This window comes from Lichenostomus cassidix, chromosome 1 (assembly GCF_008360975.1).
Source record: "Lichenostomus cassidix isolate B80296 chromosome 1, HeHo_3.0, whole genome shotgun sequence".
Classification (NCBI taxonomy): domain Eukaryota; kingdom Metazoa; phylum Chordata; class Aves; order Passeriformes; family Meliphagidae; genus Lichenostomus; species Lichenostomus cassidix.
Window position 1 is genome coordinate 64,645,501 of NC_139479.1, and position 19,778 is coordinate 64,665,278.

Here is a 19,778-nt window from a genome sequence, read left to right on the forward strand (position 1 = left end):
ACTGCTGGTGTCTGTTACGGAAATTTGTCTCTACTAAGACTCTGGCATTTCATTAACTTATACCAGGTTTGAATTTGGCTCAGGTAATCATTTCTGACAAGATCCAGACACATATAGAAAGACGCATGCTGACTCTCATTTCATTCCAATCTAAAGAGCATTTTTTGTCAGTCGTAATCCCAGTGATTTTAGAAACAGTTTGAGAAGTTACCTATTTTTCAACCCCAAAGAAACTTGGCTCCTGTAGTTATAAATATTAGCAAAATAATGTAAAACCACAAACTAGGTGTGTTTGATCGGAGTTCAAATCTGAAATTATTTGGTGAAAAGAAACAATTTTGTTGTAAGAGAAAAACATTTCTGCACAGCTTTACTAAGTATTCAGCTTAGTTATTATTTAATTTATTTAATCCAATAATTTAATTATTTAATCCAATGTATGTATGTAATGTACTTATATGTGCGAGAAGATTTTGGTAGTGAGGTGGCTACAATGAGAAGATTCCCCCGTTCTCCCATGTTCAATGCCAGATGACTCCAGGATGGACATGCTTCTGGCCAAGGCCGAGCCCATCACTGGTGATAGCAGTGCCTCTGGGATAGCAGATTTAAGATGAAATAAGTTCCTGCACAAGAACAATTTCAGACGGTGTACAGGGGAGTGAGAATATGTGAGCAACACAATTCTGCACCAAGGTCAGAGGAGAAGGAGGGGAAGGAAGTGTTCCAAGCACCAGAGCAGAGACCATGGAGGTCCATGGTGGAGCAGAGATCCGTTTGCACCCCTGGGTTACTCCATACTGAAACAGGTGGGTGCATGAAGGAGGCTGTGACCCTCTGGGAAACCTGCACTGAACCAGGCTCCTGGCAAGACCTGTGGTCCTATGGAGAGAGGAACCCACGCTACAGCAGGTTTGCTGGCAGACCTTGTGACTCCATGGAAGGGACCCACATTGGAGCAGCTCATGAAGAACTTCAGCCCATGGGAAGGACTCATGTTGTAGGTAGTTTTGGAGGATTGTCTCCCATGGGAGGAACCCCATGCTGGAGCAGTGGAAGAGTGTGAGGAGTCCACCCCCTGAGGAGAAAGGAGTGGCAGAGACAAAATGTGAGAAATTGACCACAGCCCTCATTCCCCTGTCCCCCTGTGCCACGTGGGGGTAGAGATAAAGAATTTGGGAGTGAAATTGAGCCTGGGAAAAAGGGAGGGGTGGGAGGAAGCTGCGTTTAAGATTTTGTTTTATTTGTGGTTATTCTACTCTGGTTTGATGGGTAATAAACTACTTTCCCCAAGCTGAATCTCTTTTGTCTTTGGTTGTAACTCGTGAGTGATCTCTCCCTGTCCTTATCTTGACCCACAAGCATTTCCTTATATCTTCTCTCTCTCCCCTCCCCAGCTGAGGAGTGGAGTGATAGAGGTTTTGTTGGACCCTGGCATCCAGCCAGGGTTAACCCAGCAGGGTAACAGAAGGAAAAAAAATCATTATTTTCTTTTTTTTTTTTTTTTTGTAATGCAACTCTGGCCCTCTTTGACACATATATTACTTCTATTCTATGCCTTTTATACCAGCTCTTGCATGCTGCTGCTCTATGTCATCTTTATAAAAGGAAAACAATGGGAAAATAAGAACTTCTGATCAAAGAAAAGTATGACATAAAACTTTGATATATACTTCTTTGAAAAGCTATCTGAAAAAGATCAAACATTTACTTGTTTTGGAGGGGGGGAGGTTGGTGAAATTCAGCTTTAGGGATTATATTCTAAAAAATTAAATCCTGTGATGGAAACAGACAGACCATAAAGTATTGTACAGAATGGGGAGAGTGTATCCTGACAAGGGTTAGTGAAATACTGGGGAATGCTAGAGCTTAGTTCGCATTGTGTAAGCATTTTGTAATGCATCTGTACGAGTTTTGTCACTATTTAAGCATGTAAACCTGATTTTTAGAGAATTAGCAGGGAACATACTGAGAACAGTTTGTTCATGGCTGTGGAATTCAGTTTCATCGTTTGCAGATCTCAGTTGTGCTCTTTGGTTTCATATCAACTTCTACCTCATGTTCTGTGAATTCTCCATAAACGTTGCTGATTAAATAATAGAAGTATTTATGAACTTGCTTTTCAGTTTCGAGTCAGGTTTTGAGGTCCATGTGTTTCACAGTCTGACTCCCTGTGTACCCACCCAATGGGGAAGTGAAGATTTATTGTGAAAAGTAAATGTTTATGTCTTTGCACTATACTTTCGGCATTGAAGGAGAGGCAGGCTGACCCAGCCCTGTGTTTCTGGTATTATCAGTATGAGTGGACTTGCACAGACTGGATTTTTTTTTTCACTAAACATACATAGAATGAAAAATCTTTGCAGAGGTAACAGGAAACTAACTCTCTTCCTTTCTTTTCTCTGTAGTTTGTTGCCCAGCCCAACTGCCAGCAGCTGCTCGCATCCCGCTGGTACGACGAGTTCCCCGGATGGCGGAGGCGACACTGGGCAGTGAAGATGTTGACATGTGTTGTGATAGGACTCCTTTTCCCAGTCTTCTCTGTGTGCTACCTGATAGCTCCCAAAAGCCCACTGGGGCTGTTCATCAGAAAGCCATTTATCAAATTTATCTGCCATACTGCATCGTACTTGACTTTTCTGTTCCTGCTGCTGCTTGCCTCCCAGCACATCGACAGGTCAGACCTCAGCATGCAGGGACCTCCGCCAACCATCGTCGAGTGGATGATATTACCGTGGGTCCTGGGTAAATGTATTACTAAAGAAAATACAGTGAAACGTATTTTGACCACTGCAGTTTTGCCAAGTGTTCCTGAGGCAGGATACAGCAGACCTCTGTAGTGAATTATTGACTTACCATCTCCTCCAGTGCTTAGCAAGAGTAATTCACAATGTAGACAAATAGAAGAGTTTGAAAATCCAAAGCGTCACCATCTAATAGATTACAGTGAAAAACAAAAGATATCAAGGATTTTGTCCTTTGATTGGGCAGTGCCTTGAAACATATATATTATTATTCTTTTTAATATCTATTTTCTCCAGAACAGAATTTTTTCTGGCCCGTGTAAGTGTCCATTTTTTAAAATGAAGCAATGAAGCATAATGTAATTTCTGAAGTGTTATTACTAACCTTAGTTACCTGCAGTACCCTTTTTTCTAAATATTGAAAATTTTGCAAATAATGACAATCAGCCTTTTCAAGTGAGTATTTTCATTAAAATATGCACACAGAGTATTTTTTTCATTGCAAGACCAGAGATGAGAACTTGTCACACAATTCAGACCAAATAGTCTATATCAGAAAGAATAAGAAAATTACCAAGCATTTTTGAAATGGAAAAAAAAACAAAACCGCTCTGTCCTCATGGTTTAAAATAAAATTTTCTGGCGGGGATTATTGAAAGCCTACTTACTGTGGGCCATGTCATCCTTGAATGTGATTCTTCCTTCCTGTGATCCTAGGATTATCCTCAGTGCTCCCTAACTTTGCCTGTCTACCCTGCCAGATGGTAATTTCTCTGAGTGCGCTGTGGTCTCTTCCCTGTTTCTTATTTTAAGAATCAACACAATTTGGACCAGGCCAGGGCAAATATATTTGTCTAAAATGAAATTATAGAAGGAGGGATTTAGTACTCTTGACAGCAAGAATTTAAGTTTGATATATTCGTTAAAGTTGTTGTCACATAGACAGGTTTTTGCACAAACTTTCCTGAAATTTTGGTGGGATTTTGATGCTGCTACCTCTCCCGGATCTTCACATTAAATACTGTGTATCTTCCCTTTATCCCAAACATGTGAGTTTCTTTGGAGCAATGAAACTGTCAAAGCTTTTGGCCCATTGATCCCATGTAATTTAAAACACAGTGTTGAATTTATAATACACTAGTTGGCCATGCCTGATATTCCAGAGAACAATGATTCAGTGGCTTTTCCTCTATATTTACCTTGGTAGAGCACTGTGGGAAGCAGAAGGAACGTGTACATCTGTCTTTGACTTAAAAAAACAAGAAAAGACTTGAAAACCCTGTGCACACTTACTTATCAGGCACCTGTCAGGAGGACCTGCCTTCCACAGGTGAACTGCTTTTTGGGATTTTCCCCATGGTAGCACAGCAGTCCTCACTAGCAGTCCTCACCACCAGCCTTCACTGTGAGGTGTGTTGTCCTCAGCTGGTTAAATATTTCTCCTACATTAAAAAAGACAATATCCAGGATAATTGCAAAGAAATTATTCAATCTGGGAGGCTGTCTAGACTGATGTTTCTTACAGACAAGTCAGACTAACTTCTGTTAGCGAGTTTTGCATTTAAATATTAAAAAAAAATCCTCCAGTTAATTTTCCCAGTTTTGTACCATCAAGAAATGAGAAAATAATATAAAAACCATTAGCTTAATTAATTACTTCCTTGGAAACAAATGCTAGAAATGCTGCTGCTGAGGAGGAGCAGGAGGCTCTTCTGTGCTGTGCCATGCCCAAAGGAGATATTAGTATCTTTTCTGTCTGGCCTTCCACAAGAGCAGGTGGTCAGTATCTATTCAGCTTTCACAATATCCTGAGGCTAAAGAATAGTAAGAACAAATGCATAGCTGACACATGGACCGTGACATGCCAAAGTGGATTTTGTCATTAACCTTTCTTTTAATAGAGCCGAGAGACAGAGGCACAATTTGAGAAGGGCAAGAGCTGGTTTCTGGTAAAGGCAATTCAAAAATTTTAGTGACTAGCTCCTCTCCAGAAAACACACAGTGGGAAGAGGAGGAGCCTCCATTGCCCTCAACCTCTGACACAGTTGTTTATTTAGGAAGAGGTTTAAGTAATTCAGCATCCCAAGCACTTGTTTGAAGAAGCCATTAACCCTGAGAATTATGGTGACCAAGATGACTGTCATTTCTAAAAGCAACATTAATATTTTCAGTATAGACTCATATGGCCAGATTATGATAATGTGCCCTGTGCTGAACAAACCCTTCATCTGCAAGCAGTAGAGGTCAAGCCAAGGAAATCACTTCCATAAACAAAAATTCATGAGCATGGATGAAGATCAATATTCAGATACCATGTGGTTAAAGAGCTTGTAATTAATCTAGACTTTGCTGTTCAGAAAAGTTGTGCCTTCCAAAATCTCTTTCAACCAAAATGGTGCATTTTACACTCTGATCTCTAGTGTTTCCTTACTAGTGATTCCTGTTCCAGTGCACATTTTCTGTGTTCAGCTTTCAGGTTTTCATTTTTGTAGTGCCTTAGCCCACCCAAATAATGAGGTCTCAGATTCACCCATCACAGTCTCAAGGCAATTCATTAGGTACCTAATTTCCTCCTACCATTGAAGGAGACAGACACACACCTCCACAGGTCATTTCAGCTCACAGAATGTGATGAACATGTCTATTTCAGCTTTCCTTGTTTGCATATTTGAGTCTTTTTCATGTTGTGATTTTTTGATCAGTTGTTTTTTGTTGAGAGGGTTGGTTTTGTTCGTTTTGTTTTGGTGGATTTTTGTTAGGTTGGTTTTTTTGGTGTTTTTTGGTGGTGGTTGTTGTTTTTCTAAAGGAATTAATCTCAGCCAAATTCTGCTCTTTTCCTATTCACATACATACAAACTGTAGTCTAATCATCCTTGAATAAACTTAATATTTTTCTTAAGCCCTTATCAATAAGCTAAGGTTTGCTTCCAGGCTGTAATTTAGTTGTTGTCTCATCTCTTCAAACCATAAAATTATGCAGCATCCTTAAAAAGAGTAAATGAGGCACTTTTCAAGGGAGACTCTATCTGAGGTAAAGAGAGATATTTTTACATTTTCAGGATGTAAACAAAAAATTTTGTCATGTGAGTCAAAACGAATGTGGCTCTAGGGTTATAGTTCTTTTCTGAAACCTGAAACATGACCAGGTAAATACTTGTTTGGCAAAGCTTATCCTGGAACAGCAACTGCATGTCAAAACTATTAATATTTTAAACAATAGAATTTTTTGGTTGTCTCTTAATTCAAATAGCTCTGGATGTAGTATACATTTTAATACTAACTCAAAATTAAGAGAGGAGCTCACTGTTTCAGGTTTCTCATCAACACGAACTTCAGGACACAAACATTTAATGCAACTGGAGAAGTTTCAAGGCCTAATGACCTAATTAGGTCCATAATGACCTAAGCTCTCCAGTGAGCAAATAGTAATTATCGTTTGCCATCTACTATGTAATAGAAGGCTGAATGTGCATAATTAGCACATATTAAAAGTGTCACTAGAGTAGGAGGCTCAGAGGAAAAACTTGTATTGGGCTACATTTCCATGGAGACTATCAACTTTACATTTTAAAATTCTCTTGAGGAAACTTCTGCATTAATTTTGTCTTTGACATGATTAGATGATTACACAAGTGGTGCTCCAGTATGCAGTGATTATCTGTGGAACAGTAAGTCAGTGTTACAAGGCTGTCATAACCTTAAGCAGTAGTTATGGAAAAATTTCTCAGTAAGAAGAATCAGAATCTCCTGTCCTTGCACTTAAACAAATAAAAAACAAGCTTTGGCTCATAAGGGAAATTAATTGTCTTATTACAAGCTGTTGCTTCACACTACAGAAACATAGGCCTGTTAACTATACCTGAGAATCCATCACCATTGAAAAATGAAAGGAAATCACAAATGCCATCTTGGGAAAAAAACAAGGAAGAGCAGCTTTTTCCATCATCATATCCAGTTGCTGAGTGTCCTCTGAGCATGATAGCAGTGATTCAAAGGGGAAATCAAGTAAGACCCAACTTCTCCCTCTGTGTGCCTTGACTGCAGCTCATGTAAGGATCATGTTGATCTCTGTACACTTGTCATAGCTGTTCTTCTACCCTAAACTATGGCCTCAGACCCAGCAGTGACTGTACTAAGTGTCCTCACAGTGGGCATTTGCTTCACCAGCAAATGCTATAAAATTCAGGGAGAAACACATCAACCAGAAAAATTTAGTTTTCAGTAATTGTGGTTTAAAAGCTCCCTGCCAGTTGTTCAGGGTGGCTGCAGCAGAGGACATTTTTTAGGCAATTTCTTTTGATGATTTTTTTGTACTTTTATGGTAATATTTATATGTTTATTTTAATTGCATTGTTCAGAAGACTGCCTGGAGCACGAATGCAGCCTTACTGTATCTCTTGAACAATATGTTCCCCATCCTTTCTGTCAGAATGGTTTATGCTGTTGGAGTACATGAATCTATAGAGAACGTGGATGTTTGGGAACTGTACAAAATTGCAAACATTTGTGGTTAGCAAACTGCTGGTGGGATATATGGGAATGTAGAGTCTTGTCAGTCCTTAGCACAATGTACATTCAAATTGATGGCACAGCACGACTCCGGAATAACTGATGATAGAGGTGGAAAGTACAGTGTGCATCATCTTCTAAATTAGGTCAAGAAAGTGTTGTGTAAAGAATTAAACAGTTAGTACAAACTGACATGTTCCAGGGAGCAGATATAGAGGGAAATATGGCCAGCAAGATGAAACAGTACATAACCAATAGTGACAAATATAGCACAGAAGAGGAAAAAAAAACCCAGACAAAGCAGGAACACAACTTTGTTTAAGGAAGGGTAATGCACATAATGACCACACAAGGCCACTTAGTCCAAAATGCTGCTCAACACAGCCTAACTGCAAAGACAGGTCACAGTGTTCAGGTTCAATGTGCAGTCAGATATTTCATTTCCCCAGGGATGAATATCTCACAGTCTCTCTCTCACAGTGCCTGTGTCTAGCAACTGGTAAACTTTTCTCCTGATACCACGAGCAATATACCATGCCACAGCACTCAACATTTATCTCTTGTTCTGCCTTGTGCAGCTCCAGGACAAGTCTGGCTCCATCTCTTCAAAATAACCAATTTCATTAGTGGATGACAACAGCAACACGGAATCACAGAATATTCTGAGTTGGAAAGGACCCACAAGGACCATCTCTTAAGTGAATGGCCCATACAGAGATCAAACCTACAACCTTGGCAGTATTAGTACCACGCTCTAACCAACTGAGCTTTGAGGTTATTAACATCCCATGAGTGTTCTCTTCTCTAGCCTGAACAAAATGAGATCCCTCAACCTCTTCTTGGACATCATGTAGTCCAGCCCCTATTCAGCTTGATGGTCTTCAGCTCAGTTCACTTCAGCCAGTCAATATCTCTTTTTTTAGTCACGATTCCAAAAGTGGACTCAGTAATGAAATTCTTTATTTCAACATCAGGAGACCCACTTCTTCTCCAGGCTGCCTGGATCTTGCCATAATGGGACTTTTTACTAAGCTAGTTTTACTCAAGTTTTAAGTATTTAAGATAAATATTTTTTATATAGATTATTTTATTTTATTCTTTGGCTGTTGGTGATGTTGGCTGATATGTGGCTTTTTGTACCTAAAGATTTGATCTAGAATGGTCTTGTTATTTCTCACACAGAGACCAAAGAAAAATGTTTTGTTTTCACTAAAAAAAACAAAACAAAACAAAAAAAAAAACTAAACAAAAAAAAACCCCACCAAACAAACAGAAGACTTTTTCCTTGGGAAATACTTTTAATGGGTCTACTGGCTATGTCATTCCCACCTTTTTGCATGACCTGACATCTGACCCAGACACTGTGTACTGTTGCTCCTCTCACAAGCAGCCATTTGCCCATGGGAAAGCCAGAGGTGTGTGTTTGATTTTGTGCATGTTGTCTTGAAATAGTTGCACTCTGATAACAAAATATACCCCAGAGAGTGGGAGCCCCTGAATTACACCAGGATGCCTCTCTATTCCTCTCATTACCTTCATATACCTTCAGCAGAGATCAGTTCATCAGCCTGGGTGTAAAGCAGAAGAGCTTTTTCAAGCCTCATCAATACTCACTGAATTCCCTGGAATTACTTTCCTTTCCTTCAGTGAGCTTTAGATCATTAGCAGCTTGTCTCACTTCTTCTTGTGTCTGTGAAGAACTCCAAATCACATAGCAGAGTAAAGCTGAGTTTGTCAGTTAAATGGTTTCACAGCCCAGCAAAAATATGTTCTCCAAGAAACATACTAAAAAGTTGTTGTTGATCTTGGCATGCAGAGATTGACCCTGAGGAACCTCTTGCTTCCCATCACTTAATGGTAAGGAGCAAAAATAGCACAGAGCAATCAACCTTTGTGGGAAAGGTAAGGCCAAAGTCAGCAAGGGATCCAAAAAACTTTTTGAAACCAAACATAGCTCAGGATATTGCCTTTCATATTTTTCTCTGACAAATTTTGATGTTATTGTTCACGGTGAGACTTCAACCATAATCATAATTATAATTATAATTATAATCAAAAAAAGTCAGTATTGTAGAGATGGCATAAATCTTTGTCAATTTCCACAGTTGCTGGAAAATTATTTTTGCAGTTGCTGAAGTTTTAGTACAACATAAGAATTTAGACAGGCTGCATCTAAGTTTTTTTGTCTGAGAACCTAAACCACATTTTAATGTAGATTTCAGAGGGAAGTTTTTCTTTGTTTGTTTCTTTTTCATGAGACTAAGAGATGTGTTCCTTTAGAGTAAAATTACAGGTCTAGGTAGCTCTAAAGGATCAACCAGGATAGATCCAAAATGTTTTCTAACTGAAAGTTATCTGCTAGCACTGAAAGATACTGTGTTTAACCCAAGGTTTTATCCAAAGGAAGAGAGTACATTTGCAAGAGTATTGAACTGCTGCCCTGCTCAAAGTTGCAAAGTTTGCCATCATTGTCTTAATTTATGAAAAGAAAAGCAGGTCCACATTTTTGAAAAGACATTTCAGTATCTAATACCCAAAGATTTCAAGACTGGAAATACAGCTTCAAAATCAAAATCTGTAGATAAGTATCTAAAATAAAAGCTAGCCTTATCAGTTTACATTTATTGATGCATTACACGTTAATCATATGCAGTATGTGATATCTGTTGCTAAATTCTTAAGGATTTTTTAAGAGCTACAAGAATTTTAACAAAAGATTGTTTTTCTAAGTACTTTCTTATTTCAGGGCTTTTTTTCTGCAGTAAGATGTATTTTAACTTCTCTCCGCTTTGTTGCTTTGAATAAAATTTAATTTTACAGTATGTAGGGTTTATTTTAGAAGAAACAACTTTCCTTAATGTTCAGAAAATTTTGCTACAAAAAATGTAGCTCACAAATTCAATTTTTTTCTCCACATTCACGTTATCTGATCCATTTTAGTCCCTTTCTTACTTCAGGCAAAATGGACTTCAGTCAAATGGTTGCAATCGATTAGCTTGCACATATAATAATTCACAATGCTTTACAAAACCTCTCCATGGTGTCTGTCATTCCCTGGGCCCCATGTGGTCTGTGGGATTCCTGCCCTGAATTTATCTCTATTTCATCCCATTAAAACCATGGGCATTTAATGAAATTTGTTTCTGTCATCTCAGTTTGTTTCAAAATATCCATGCTGTTATTTCTCCTTTATTGCTCCAATATGTGGGTATAAACAATGCAGCAAGTATTTTAAAGTCTCACCCTCAACTTTTTAATTTAAGTCCTTGATTAATGAGGTGGAAGAGTTGCATAATGTCGACAATTTCCTTGTAAGTGGCAATAAATGATAACAGCATGGAATGGATAGGTGAGGGTCTAAGAGGCAGGTGTTAAATCTGGCTGGTGTGAAGAGATAGGAAAGACGCAGTTGGAGCAAAGAGAAAAAGAATACAGCAAAGAATATCCAGCTAAAATAGTGAAATCTGCTCTGAGTGGAACTATTTCAGCTATTTCAGCTAAATACAGGCATCTGTAAGTTAGACATCTGTTTTAATTAAGCCTGGTCCTCCATGGCTCCCTTTTCAGCCAGTGGGAAGATTGACTCACCTGCATATGACAGGATTATTGCCTTAGAGATGCTTGTTTCCTCCCAGGGAGGTAAAGAGGTCCTTGGGAGTGCAACTTGTCCCCAGCATGACTGTCTAAAAGGCCCTTGCTTTTAGATCTACTGCCTGTGTTTGGCTGGTTTCTCTTAGCAGTTTTTCCTCAATACCTGTGTGCAGGCTGGCAGTGTCCCCTCCGTTTTGTTGAGATGTCACCTTTTTTGCTGCTGAACATGCAGCTCTGACATGAGCTCTGTCAGTTTGCAGTAATGTTGCTGCTTTGGCACATGAATAATCAGACAGTGCCTGGGCTCTGGGTTTCTTTCCTACCTGTAACAGTGTCTCTACTAGACAGTCTTGTCACTGCATGTCTTCTCTTCTGTCATGTCAGGTCATGTTTGGAAATGGCCTAAAGCCTCCTTGCATAATAAAATAAGGTAGTATCCAGCTATCCATAAATCCTCTTAGTAGAAAAGTGTACAAGGTCACAGAGATAACGATGCTCTGATGTCTGAATGTATTTTTCTTTAAAGAAAAAAACCAAGCATTTTCCTGATTCTGCCAATGAATGTAACAGAACAAAGTTGGCATGTTGTGTCAGGACCTGTGGAGGTAAGAGTGGTCTGATTTCTTCCCCTCAGACACTTTCTTCTTGTAAAAAGATACAGTTCAGATCTACAAGAAGATTTCAAGACCTCTGGCTGCATGACCGTAAATTAAACCTGAACAGCAGAGCTGGGAATCCCTGAGGTTTGCTGCTCAGAATACCTTCATCTTGTAAGCTCACCAGGCCTTAGAGACATCTTCAGCCTTGCATAAAGGCTCTGGGATTTCAGAGTACACTTTTGTAGGATAGCCCTGTGGATACACTTGGGAGGATTTACAGAACTCCAGAGAGGCAAGTTCTTCCAGCATTAATTGCTCCAGTTGAGCTCCCCTAAGGATCCCTAGCCCTGGAGACCTCATAGCTGCAAAGACTCTGATCACAGCTTTGCTGATGAGATTGCCCTGGAGTCCTGAATTTGTGAAATCAACCCTTGGACTTTGTACCAAGATTTGTTTTTAAAAATATGTGTTTGGGAAGCTCTCCTGTGCGTACATGGACTGTGTGTGTTTCACAAACATAGTATCCATCCATCAGCATGGCTTCATGTTCTCTGGAGTCACATAGGATCTTGGTAACTGTATTTATATGTTGAGTTTTCACTTAGATATTTTGGCTGGCAAGAAGAGTAAACGATCACATCTCCATTACAGCCAGCAAAAATACGGGATTTTCAGTTTGCCATTACTATTTGTTTGAAAAGAACATGCATCAGGACAAACATAAAAGTTGTCTGGAACTGAGAAAAAAATTAGAACCACCACTTTTATGATGTCAGAGTATACCCAGAACTTTCAGCTGCCAAATGACTTCCAAGTTGCTGGTAGCTTGGATTAATTGTGTTTCTAATTCAAAATGATCAAATTTACAACAGCCATAGACTCTCTTCCACTATTCTGTAATAGGTCAGTATTTCTCTATTAATGTCAGATTTAAAATTACATTTAATTTTCTGAAGCCCAGGAAGTGCTTGCAAAAACAGTCTGGCTTTTCACTCACAAAACAGATCAAATGCAGCAGCATTAGTCAGCATTTCTTTTTCAATATCTGTACATAATCCTATTATATTTTAGGTGGTGCTGTCAAAACATATGATGCTGAGCAACAGTCTTACAGAGAACAGCCCCATTGCAGTCTGTGTCAGTTCACATCTTTATCTGGTTGTGAACCACAGAATATCTTGGCAGAAGACTTTAATTAACCAAAAGCCTCTTGTTTAAGCATTCATCTTATTTTTCATACCAACCGATTACTGCTTTCTTTTCAAAGCATATTTTAAAGAGAATCCTTAGCTCTGATGAATTACAAAAAAGTTTATTTAATTCTATGAACATGTGTATTGATTTCTGCAAAGCCTTTTCATTTGGGGATCTTCTGTCAACGCAACTGTTTGCTTCCTGTGCCGTAGCAGTCTTGCCAGTGTCAAGATCCTGAGACTATTAAGTGAAAATTTATTAAATGAAAAAGAGCAAGGCACTGTTCCGTGACACTGAGACTTAGGGGCAATATTTGAATTACACAGACTTCAGCTCTGAGTCTGGAGACAGGTCTTCTCCTGCAGTGGTGATTTTTATGTGCTGTGCGGCAGGTGGAGCACGGGTGATTCAGAGCAGTGTCTGAAATGTGAAGGGGATAGAGCAGCACACAAAACAGCTGCTTTTATGACCTAGTGATGGCTAGGTCTTAGCATGCTATGCCTGAAATGTAGTGGAAGAGCGAGTGAGGGCATTTGCAAGGTCATGGACTGTGTGATGAAGGTTGGAGAGGACTGTGGAGAGAAGAGGGAGCCAGATCTGCTGTCACCATGTTCATACTGTGTGTCACGAGTGACCAGGTCCTTGAAGAGTAAGTGGTCGAGTCATTTCACAGGCTGTTAGGCCAGGCATATAGGAGCCTGCCCTAGCAGCCTTGTGGAGGTGTGTCCCCTCTCTGATGGCACCTGGGCAGCAGACAGCAGGGTGACAGTGTGAGCTGTTAGTGGATATTGACCCCTGCCATGCAATCATGTTCAGCTGTTCTCTCCCTCTTAACTCAGCACAATTGATTGCAGCTTTAAAATAAGTGTTCATTTTGCCACAGTACTATATTTTCTGTATTGGTTTTATCTGATACACAATAGATAGACTTCCAACCAGCCCGTATAGGCTATTTTAGGCAGTAAAATGGGCATATCCCACTTTCCTGACTACATGTTCCCAGCATGGTCCTTCCTCAGAATGTGTTGCCCCAAGTTTGCAGAATGCTGAAATGGTGATGGTGGCATGGCTGAAAATTAATCCTATGAAAATAAAAGTTGCTGCAACAATCAGATGATTAATATACTCCTGAGGTTCGCTATTATTGGTGATGACACACACAAAAAAGATGGGACCATGTGTCTGAGGTTTCAGGGTGAAATTGGTGAGAAAGGGAGCTTTTACTTCTGAAAGCAATCAGGAGATAGAAAGGCCAAGCCAATGCACTACAAAATTAAATTATAACAACTCAAAACCTACCTGGCACAAACAAGAATAGACCAGAAATTACTTCTTAGGGATCATGTTTGAGAAAAATCACAAGTTTTCCATCCAGTCAACCAGAAGACCTTACAGACAGAATGCTAAGGATTAACAAGAATTAAGCTCATACCAAGGAAATGTAAAACTTTATAGGCCCCTGCATGAAACCTGTTCATCATTTCCTAAAAGTGGAGGTGAAGAAAAGCCATATTGAATTAACTGTATCTCAACACTAATATGTGAGAGATCGGCCTTATTTGTGGTGATTTTTGTCCCTCTAATGAGCACAAAGCAAGACATTCTAATAAGAGAATAATTAACTGTGAAAAATTGAAAGCTGTAATGGTATTGTTATAAAAAAAATCTCTGTAGATTATAACGTGAAATATGCATCTAAATGTTCCTTGTTGTCTCAGTAACATTATACAATAATGTGGAGTATCTTCTTCAGAATGGTTTTAATGTTTATAGCATTAAAGAGTCTCCACAGAGTTGTCTCTGAGCTGTTAAACCAAGTTCATGTCAGACAACTTGCAAGATTTCCCACTGGGACTGAATATTTCTGTTTCACTGTGTCTAGCACAATGTGTGCTCTGCACACCTGAAAAAAGTTTCAATTCCTTCATGTCCCGAAGGAAAATCAACAAAAGACTTTCTTCTGGAGACGCTACTCTTTCATATGGAAAAGGGAGACTTTAGTTCAGCATTGACAATAACAATCGAAATTCTCTTCCTTATTGTGTTGGATTGAGTTCTGCAGTCATAAATTTTCCAATTTGAAATATATTTCACCAATTGCCAAGGACTGAGTTGGCACTGGTGACTGATTTTAAGACTCTTTTTATACTTTTTAGGATATAATGTGAAAGACGCTGAAAAAATCCAAAGAAATTGTCCTTTAACAAGCAGATGATTTTTAAATGGATTTTGTGTAACAAATTAATTTTGGAAACATTAGCAGAAAGGTAAAATTTCACCTAACTAGATGTGTAATTTAGAGCACTTATCCACCTTCCCTTTATACTTGATGTAAGGAGAATCAGTCTATCATGAGATAAATGTCTAGAATAGACAGTCTTTTTTACTTAATATTCATGCCTAATGAATTTTGTTCTATTTACAGGTTTTATCTGGGGTGAAATTAAACAGATGTGGGATGGTGGACTACAGGACTACATTCATGATTGGTGGAACCTCATGGATTTTGTAATGAACTCCTTGTACTTGGCAACAATCTCCTTGAAAATTGTTGCATTCTCAAAGGTAAACTTTAAAAAAATCAGCAAAACTTTTAAGATGAATTAAATCAGGTTTCTACTGATCTTTCTGTTTGGAGGTCCTCAGGCTTAGCAATGCAAGAGATGTATGATGTGCTCTGTGAATCTTCTGCAGCAACGACAGGAAGCTAGACAAGTGTAAGAGCAAACAAGACATTGCAGTTTATGCTTTTTTCTTCTTGGCCCATGTAATCTTTTCTTATTGTGAACCTTTCTGAACTTTCATGAACTATCATACTGTCAATTTAATGAAAAATTAAAATGACCTGTGATATTTTATAATGTTTGCATAAAATTACATTTTATGTTATTCTTTGACTTTTTTCAGTGAGAAAATATTGTATCTGAGACAAATTTACACAACTTTTAGACAGGTCTACTGGCAAAATACTTAGTCAAAATTGGTGGGGGAACTAAAGAGAAAGAATTTAATTTCTTTTGAAAATTTGTTTTAAGTGCAACATGAAAATGAAAAATTGAAGGGGATAAAATGGTCACTAGAGGCTGGGTATGTTCATTTTTTCATTCTTTTCATGGACTTGTTGTAAGGAGTCTTATATTTCCACTGTTTTAAGTATCTTTCAGCAGAACAGCCCTTCTTTTCAAAGGCATAGAACATATATGAACGTTGTGTATGTATTCAACATGAATACCTAATGGGATAGAAATTCCTCATAAAACGAGATAAATGGTTTCAAGTGCAAGGAAACCACATATGAAAGGAGCTTAAAGCATTTTTTAGCATTTGTCGTAGAGTTCTTATCACATCCAAGTAAGGATAAGGCCATTTTTACAGGCCACTGGGATCAGCATTGTACTTCAGCTTTTTCAAGTTCCCTGCCACCAGCAATAATTTACAGTTTCAGTTGTACCACCCTATATGCATGGAAGGAGAGTCTCTCCTCTGCCAAGATACTTTTGACTGGGACAAGGAGAGAGCCGACAAGGATCCAGTTACAGCTTGCTCTCCTCCAGCAGCAGCTGCTCTTGCTGCAGCCCTGCCACAGGTGTAGAGGAAGTTAGGAACTCTGATTTATGTCATCTTGTTCATAAAGATCCACGTGTCAGCCAGTCAGGAGCAGGGATGATCAAAGACCTGAGATGTGTTGACTCACCAGCTGTCTCCTTTGACAAAAGGTTTCTGATGTACTGGGTCTCTGTTTGCAAACCTTTGGAAGTCTTCTCACTCGAGGAAATTTGGAGCCTAAAAGAGGAAGATGCTCCAAAGTGTAGAGAATTGTCATTTAAAAGCTAATGAAATGCCTTTTTACAGATGCCTAATCATAAAGTTACTAGAAATAAATAGCCATTTCATTGTCCCATGTAACAGAGCAAACTGTTCATTGAAAATGGATGTTTCCGAAGCATTGGAGATGGCCAATTATTCACTTTAGAATAACATTAATTAGAAGACATTGTAATCCTTTCATCTCCCAAACAGATTCTGCTTACTGTAATCAGATTCCAAGGTGACGGTATCTGGGATAATCTGCATCTGTTACTCTCCAAATTAGTTCTTACATGTCAATCATAATGAACACAGTGCTTAGAAAAGCCTCAGTTGTGAAACACATGATGATGTAATGAACAGAGGAACACAAGAGTGATTTAATACCCAGCCACATTTCCTTCAAATGCCTACAATAGAGTTCCTTAACACTCTGCCAGATGAGATTGAGAGGATGCTTAATGTACCCAGTACATTTTGATGTAAAGCTTTAATTTTCTTTTCCTAAGCATTGCAAGATAGATTTTTCCAAGTTACAGCTATTCTGTATTTATTTAACAAAATATATAAGACCAGTTCTTAGATTTATTCCACATTCTATGGATCAGTTCAAGCCACCTAAGAAAACATTTTAACCCTTGAATAAAACTATGAGTGTCCCATGCTACTCTCCTGTGTGATAGATATTCCCAGAGTAAAATATGGTGTTTATCACATTTAAGGCTCTCTGACTAATGTCGTAGTTAAGTAGAACAATATTATCTAGAGTAGCTGATGGGGAAGTGCAAAATACACCAAACTGTGCAGTTTCAGGATGAGAGAACTTCTAAGATAACTCAATGGTTTCATTGCCAGTATTCAAATAAAATAAGGACATCTTATAATTTCCGAGGAGCTATGTTTTTGTCTCTGTATCAACCTGTTAGGTCTTCCTAAATTATCCAGTATGTTCACTGAAAATGCCCTCTCCTACATAAAAACGTCATAATAAATAGTGGATTGTCACACATTTTTGAAAGGACAGTGACAGATTTTAAGCAACACCTTTTTTTGATGGAGGATTGCAGGTAGAAATCATTGTATGTTAAAAAATTGCTCCTTTTATGCTTTTTGAATATAATTTATTTTGTGCTGATGTGTAAAGTTAAGTGCAGTGCCAACTTGTGCGCAGAACCTGCTTGCTTTATCTTAAATACTTGTTAAACCTGAGCATTGGGCCTAGTGATGCTTTATTTCCAATTCTACTAGAAATTGCATAAATTTTATATTGCTGATAATGTGTCTCAGCCACTGACATGAATATCTAGTAGGGAGACAGATTCCTGTTCAGGGCAAGAGCTTTGAAAAGTAGCTAAAGTACATTATTTGTCTCAATATTTACTGGCCTAATGAACACTGTGTCAGGTCTACTTTGTTCAGTAGTAAATAACATTATATAACTCTTCTGATACCAGTTCTGCAGAAACTAACATCTTCTGACATGTTTGCATTGAAAAATAGTTTTGACTGATTTTTTACCAGATTCACAGACTAAATGTCCATTTACATAGGAGGATTAACACCTCTCCACCCATGAGAAATTATGGACTCAATTCCTCAGTGTAATTAGCATTTTAAAGCTTTCTGCTAGGCCATCCCTCTGCCCCCTTCCTACTGCTGCTCTGAAATTCCACATAATTAATGGAAAGACTGATACATACATTTTAAAATAGGAAGAGTTCACATTTACATATGACCTTTCAGGAAAGAATTTAAAGTACTTTTCCTGGAATAGATATTATTTAATTTGTCTCTTTGTGACCAGAAGCAAGAGGGTCACCTTAGACCAAGACATTAACCATTCAGGCAGCCTGATCTACATGTCTGTTTGATCTCTGTTAGTGCTTCCAGGAGATCTAGAGTTCATGTCTTTTGTTTTAATGGGAAAAAAGTAACCACTCACCTTTTTTTCTCACTAAAGGTTCCGATATTAGATTTGCATTTGAATTCCTTTAAGTAAGGATTAAGAATAATTAGCTTGCATTCCCTGGATGACATCAGCATCATATATTTGCCTTGAAACTCTACTGTTTATATGCGGCTCAATTTATTTTTTGCTCTTTTCAGTTTTCCACTGATGTGCCATGTAAATTTCCTTCAACCACTGAGCCAATAATAGGTGTTATTTAATCAAATTAAGTGATGGTTGGCTTTGTTACATGTCAAAAGGTTGTGTTTGCATTTCAAGCGGGGACAGAAATTCATCAGGGTCACCAAATAGAGGACTGCAGAGTATCAACATCATGATTTACAACAAACTCAGTGTTGCTATGTTTTCTCTTACCATTTTCCATTCCTGAGAACAATAATTGTTTATTTGTCCTATGTGGAACAGAACAAATTCAACAAACATGAGTTAGAGAACAAAGACTTCAATTCAGCATGGCTTGGCTTGTTTGTCTCTAAGATAGAGTTTTTATTCTTTTTTTCTCAATGTATATATTCACTGTTCCTGGTTTTAGTATACCTAGCCTTTTCACTACTCTTCTGTATTTTCCTTTTCACATGAAAGCTGCTTTCAGGTTTTACTTTAATATTTCTAGATTCTTTTTCAGCATCCTCTGCTCCAGTTAGTGGAATCAATAGGGGTTTCTTGTTAGAGATTTCTTATACTCATTATTTTCTTTATATTATTTGCTGTCTTCATCCACTTAGTATATTTTACAGAAAAATTCCAAACTTATCCATCAGGCCCTCACCTTTCTCACTTTTTTCTGCCAAGTATTTCCAGTTTCCTAAATTATGTTTCTTTAACACTAAAATAACAGCCATCACTCTCTCCTTTCAACCATGACACCTCTTGAATTGTATCCAAATGTGCAGGAAGCACTTGGGCCCAAGAAAGGAAGAGTCTGCTGTACTGAAATATCACAGTCGTGCCTTTGATTTCCCTTTTACAAATAGAAGGTCATTTGACCTTTTCTGAATATTTTGGAAGATGATGTTTGTGTCTTGATCCAGGACATCATAAACAAAGTCCTTTTCTCCTCAACTTTCTTCTTAACATAATTTCTTCTAGAAAATGTGACATTGGATACATCTTGCCAGACTACAGCTGTAAGATAGTCTATCCCCTTCCCTGGCAATCAATGAGGAAAAAATGAGAAAGTTTAAGAGCAGCTCACCTGCTTGGGATATTTGCTTTCCCACTACTCTAGAAATTCTCATTTCTCTTTGCTGACTGTCAAAGTAGGTGACAGAGTGCAGATATGGCTGTCCACACCTGATTTGTTAAACTTGATCCTTGGTCTCTTTATATATCATGTGCCATGCATACTCCATGTCCTGTAGTTCC

The 19,778-nt window shown here is 38.4% G+C and overlaps 1 protein-coding gene across 3 annotated transcripts in view; it reads left to right on the top strand.

Annotated features, from left to right (window-relative positions):
• Positions 1-19,778, top strand: part of TRPC4 (transient receptor potential cation channel subfamily C member 4) — a 128,998-nt gene that overhangs the window by 89,271 nt on the left and 19,949 nt on the right. For all 3 annotated transcript variants that reach the window (XM_085061015.1, XM_085061025.1, XM_085061032.1), the window contains 2 exons: positions 2,409-2,745; positions 15,063-15,202. In XM_085061015.1, coding sequence (XP_084917141.1) covers positions 2,409-2,745; positions 15,063-15,202 — 477 coding nt within the window. The remainder of the gene's footprint in view (positions 1-2,408; positions 2,746-15,062; positions 15,203-19,778) is intronic.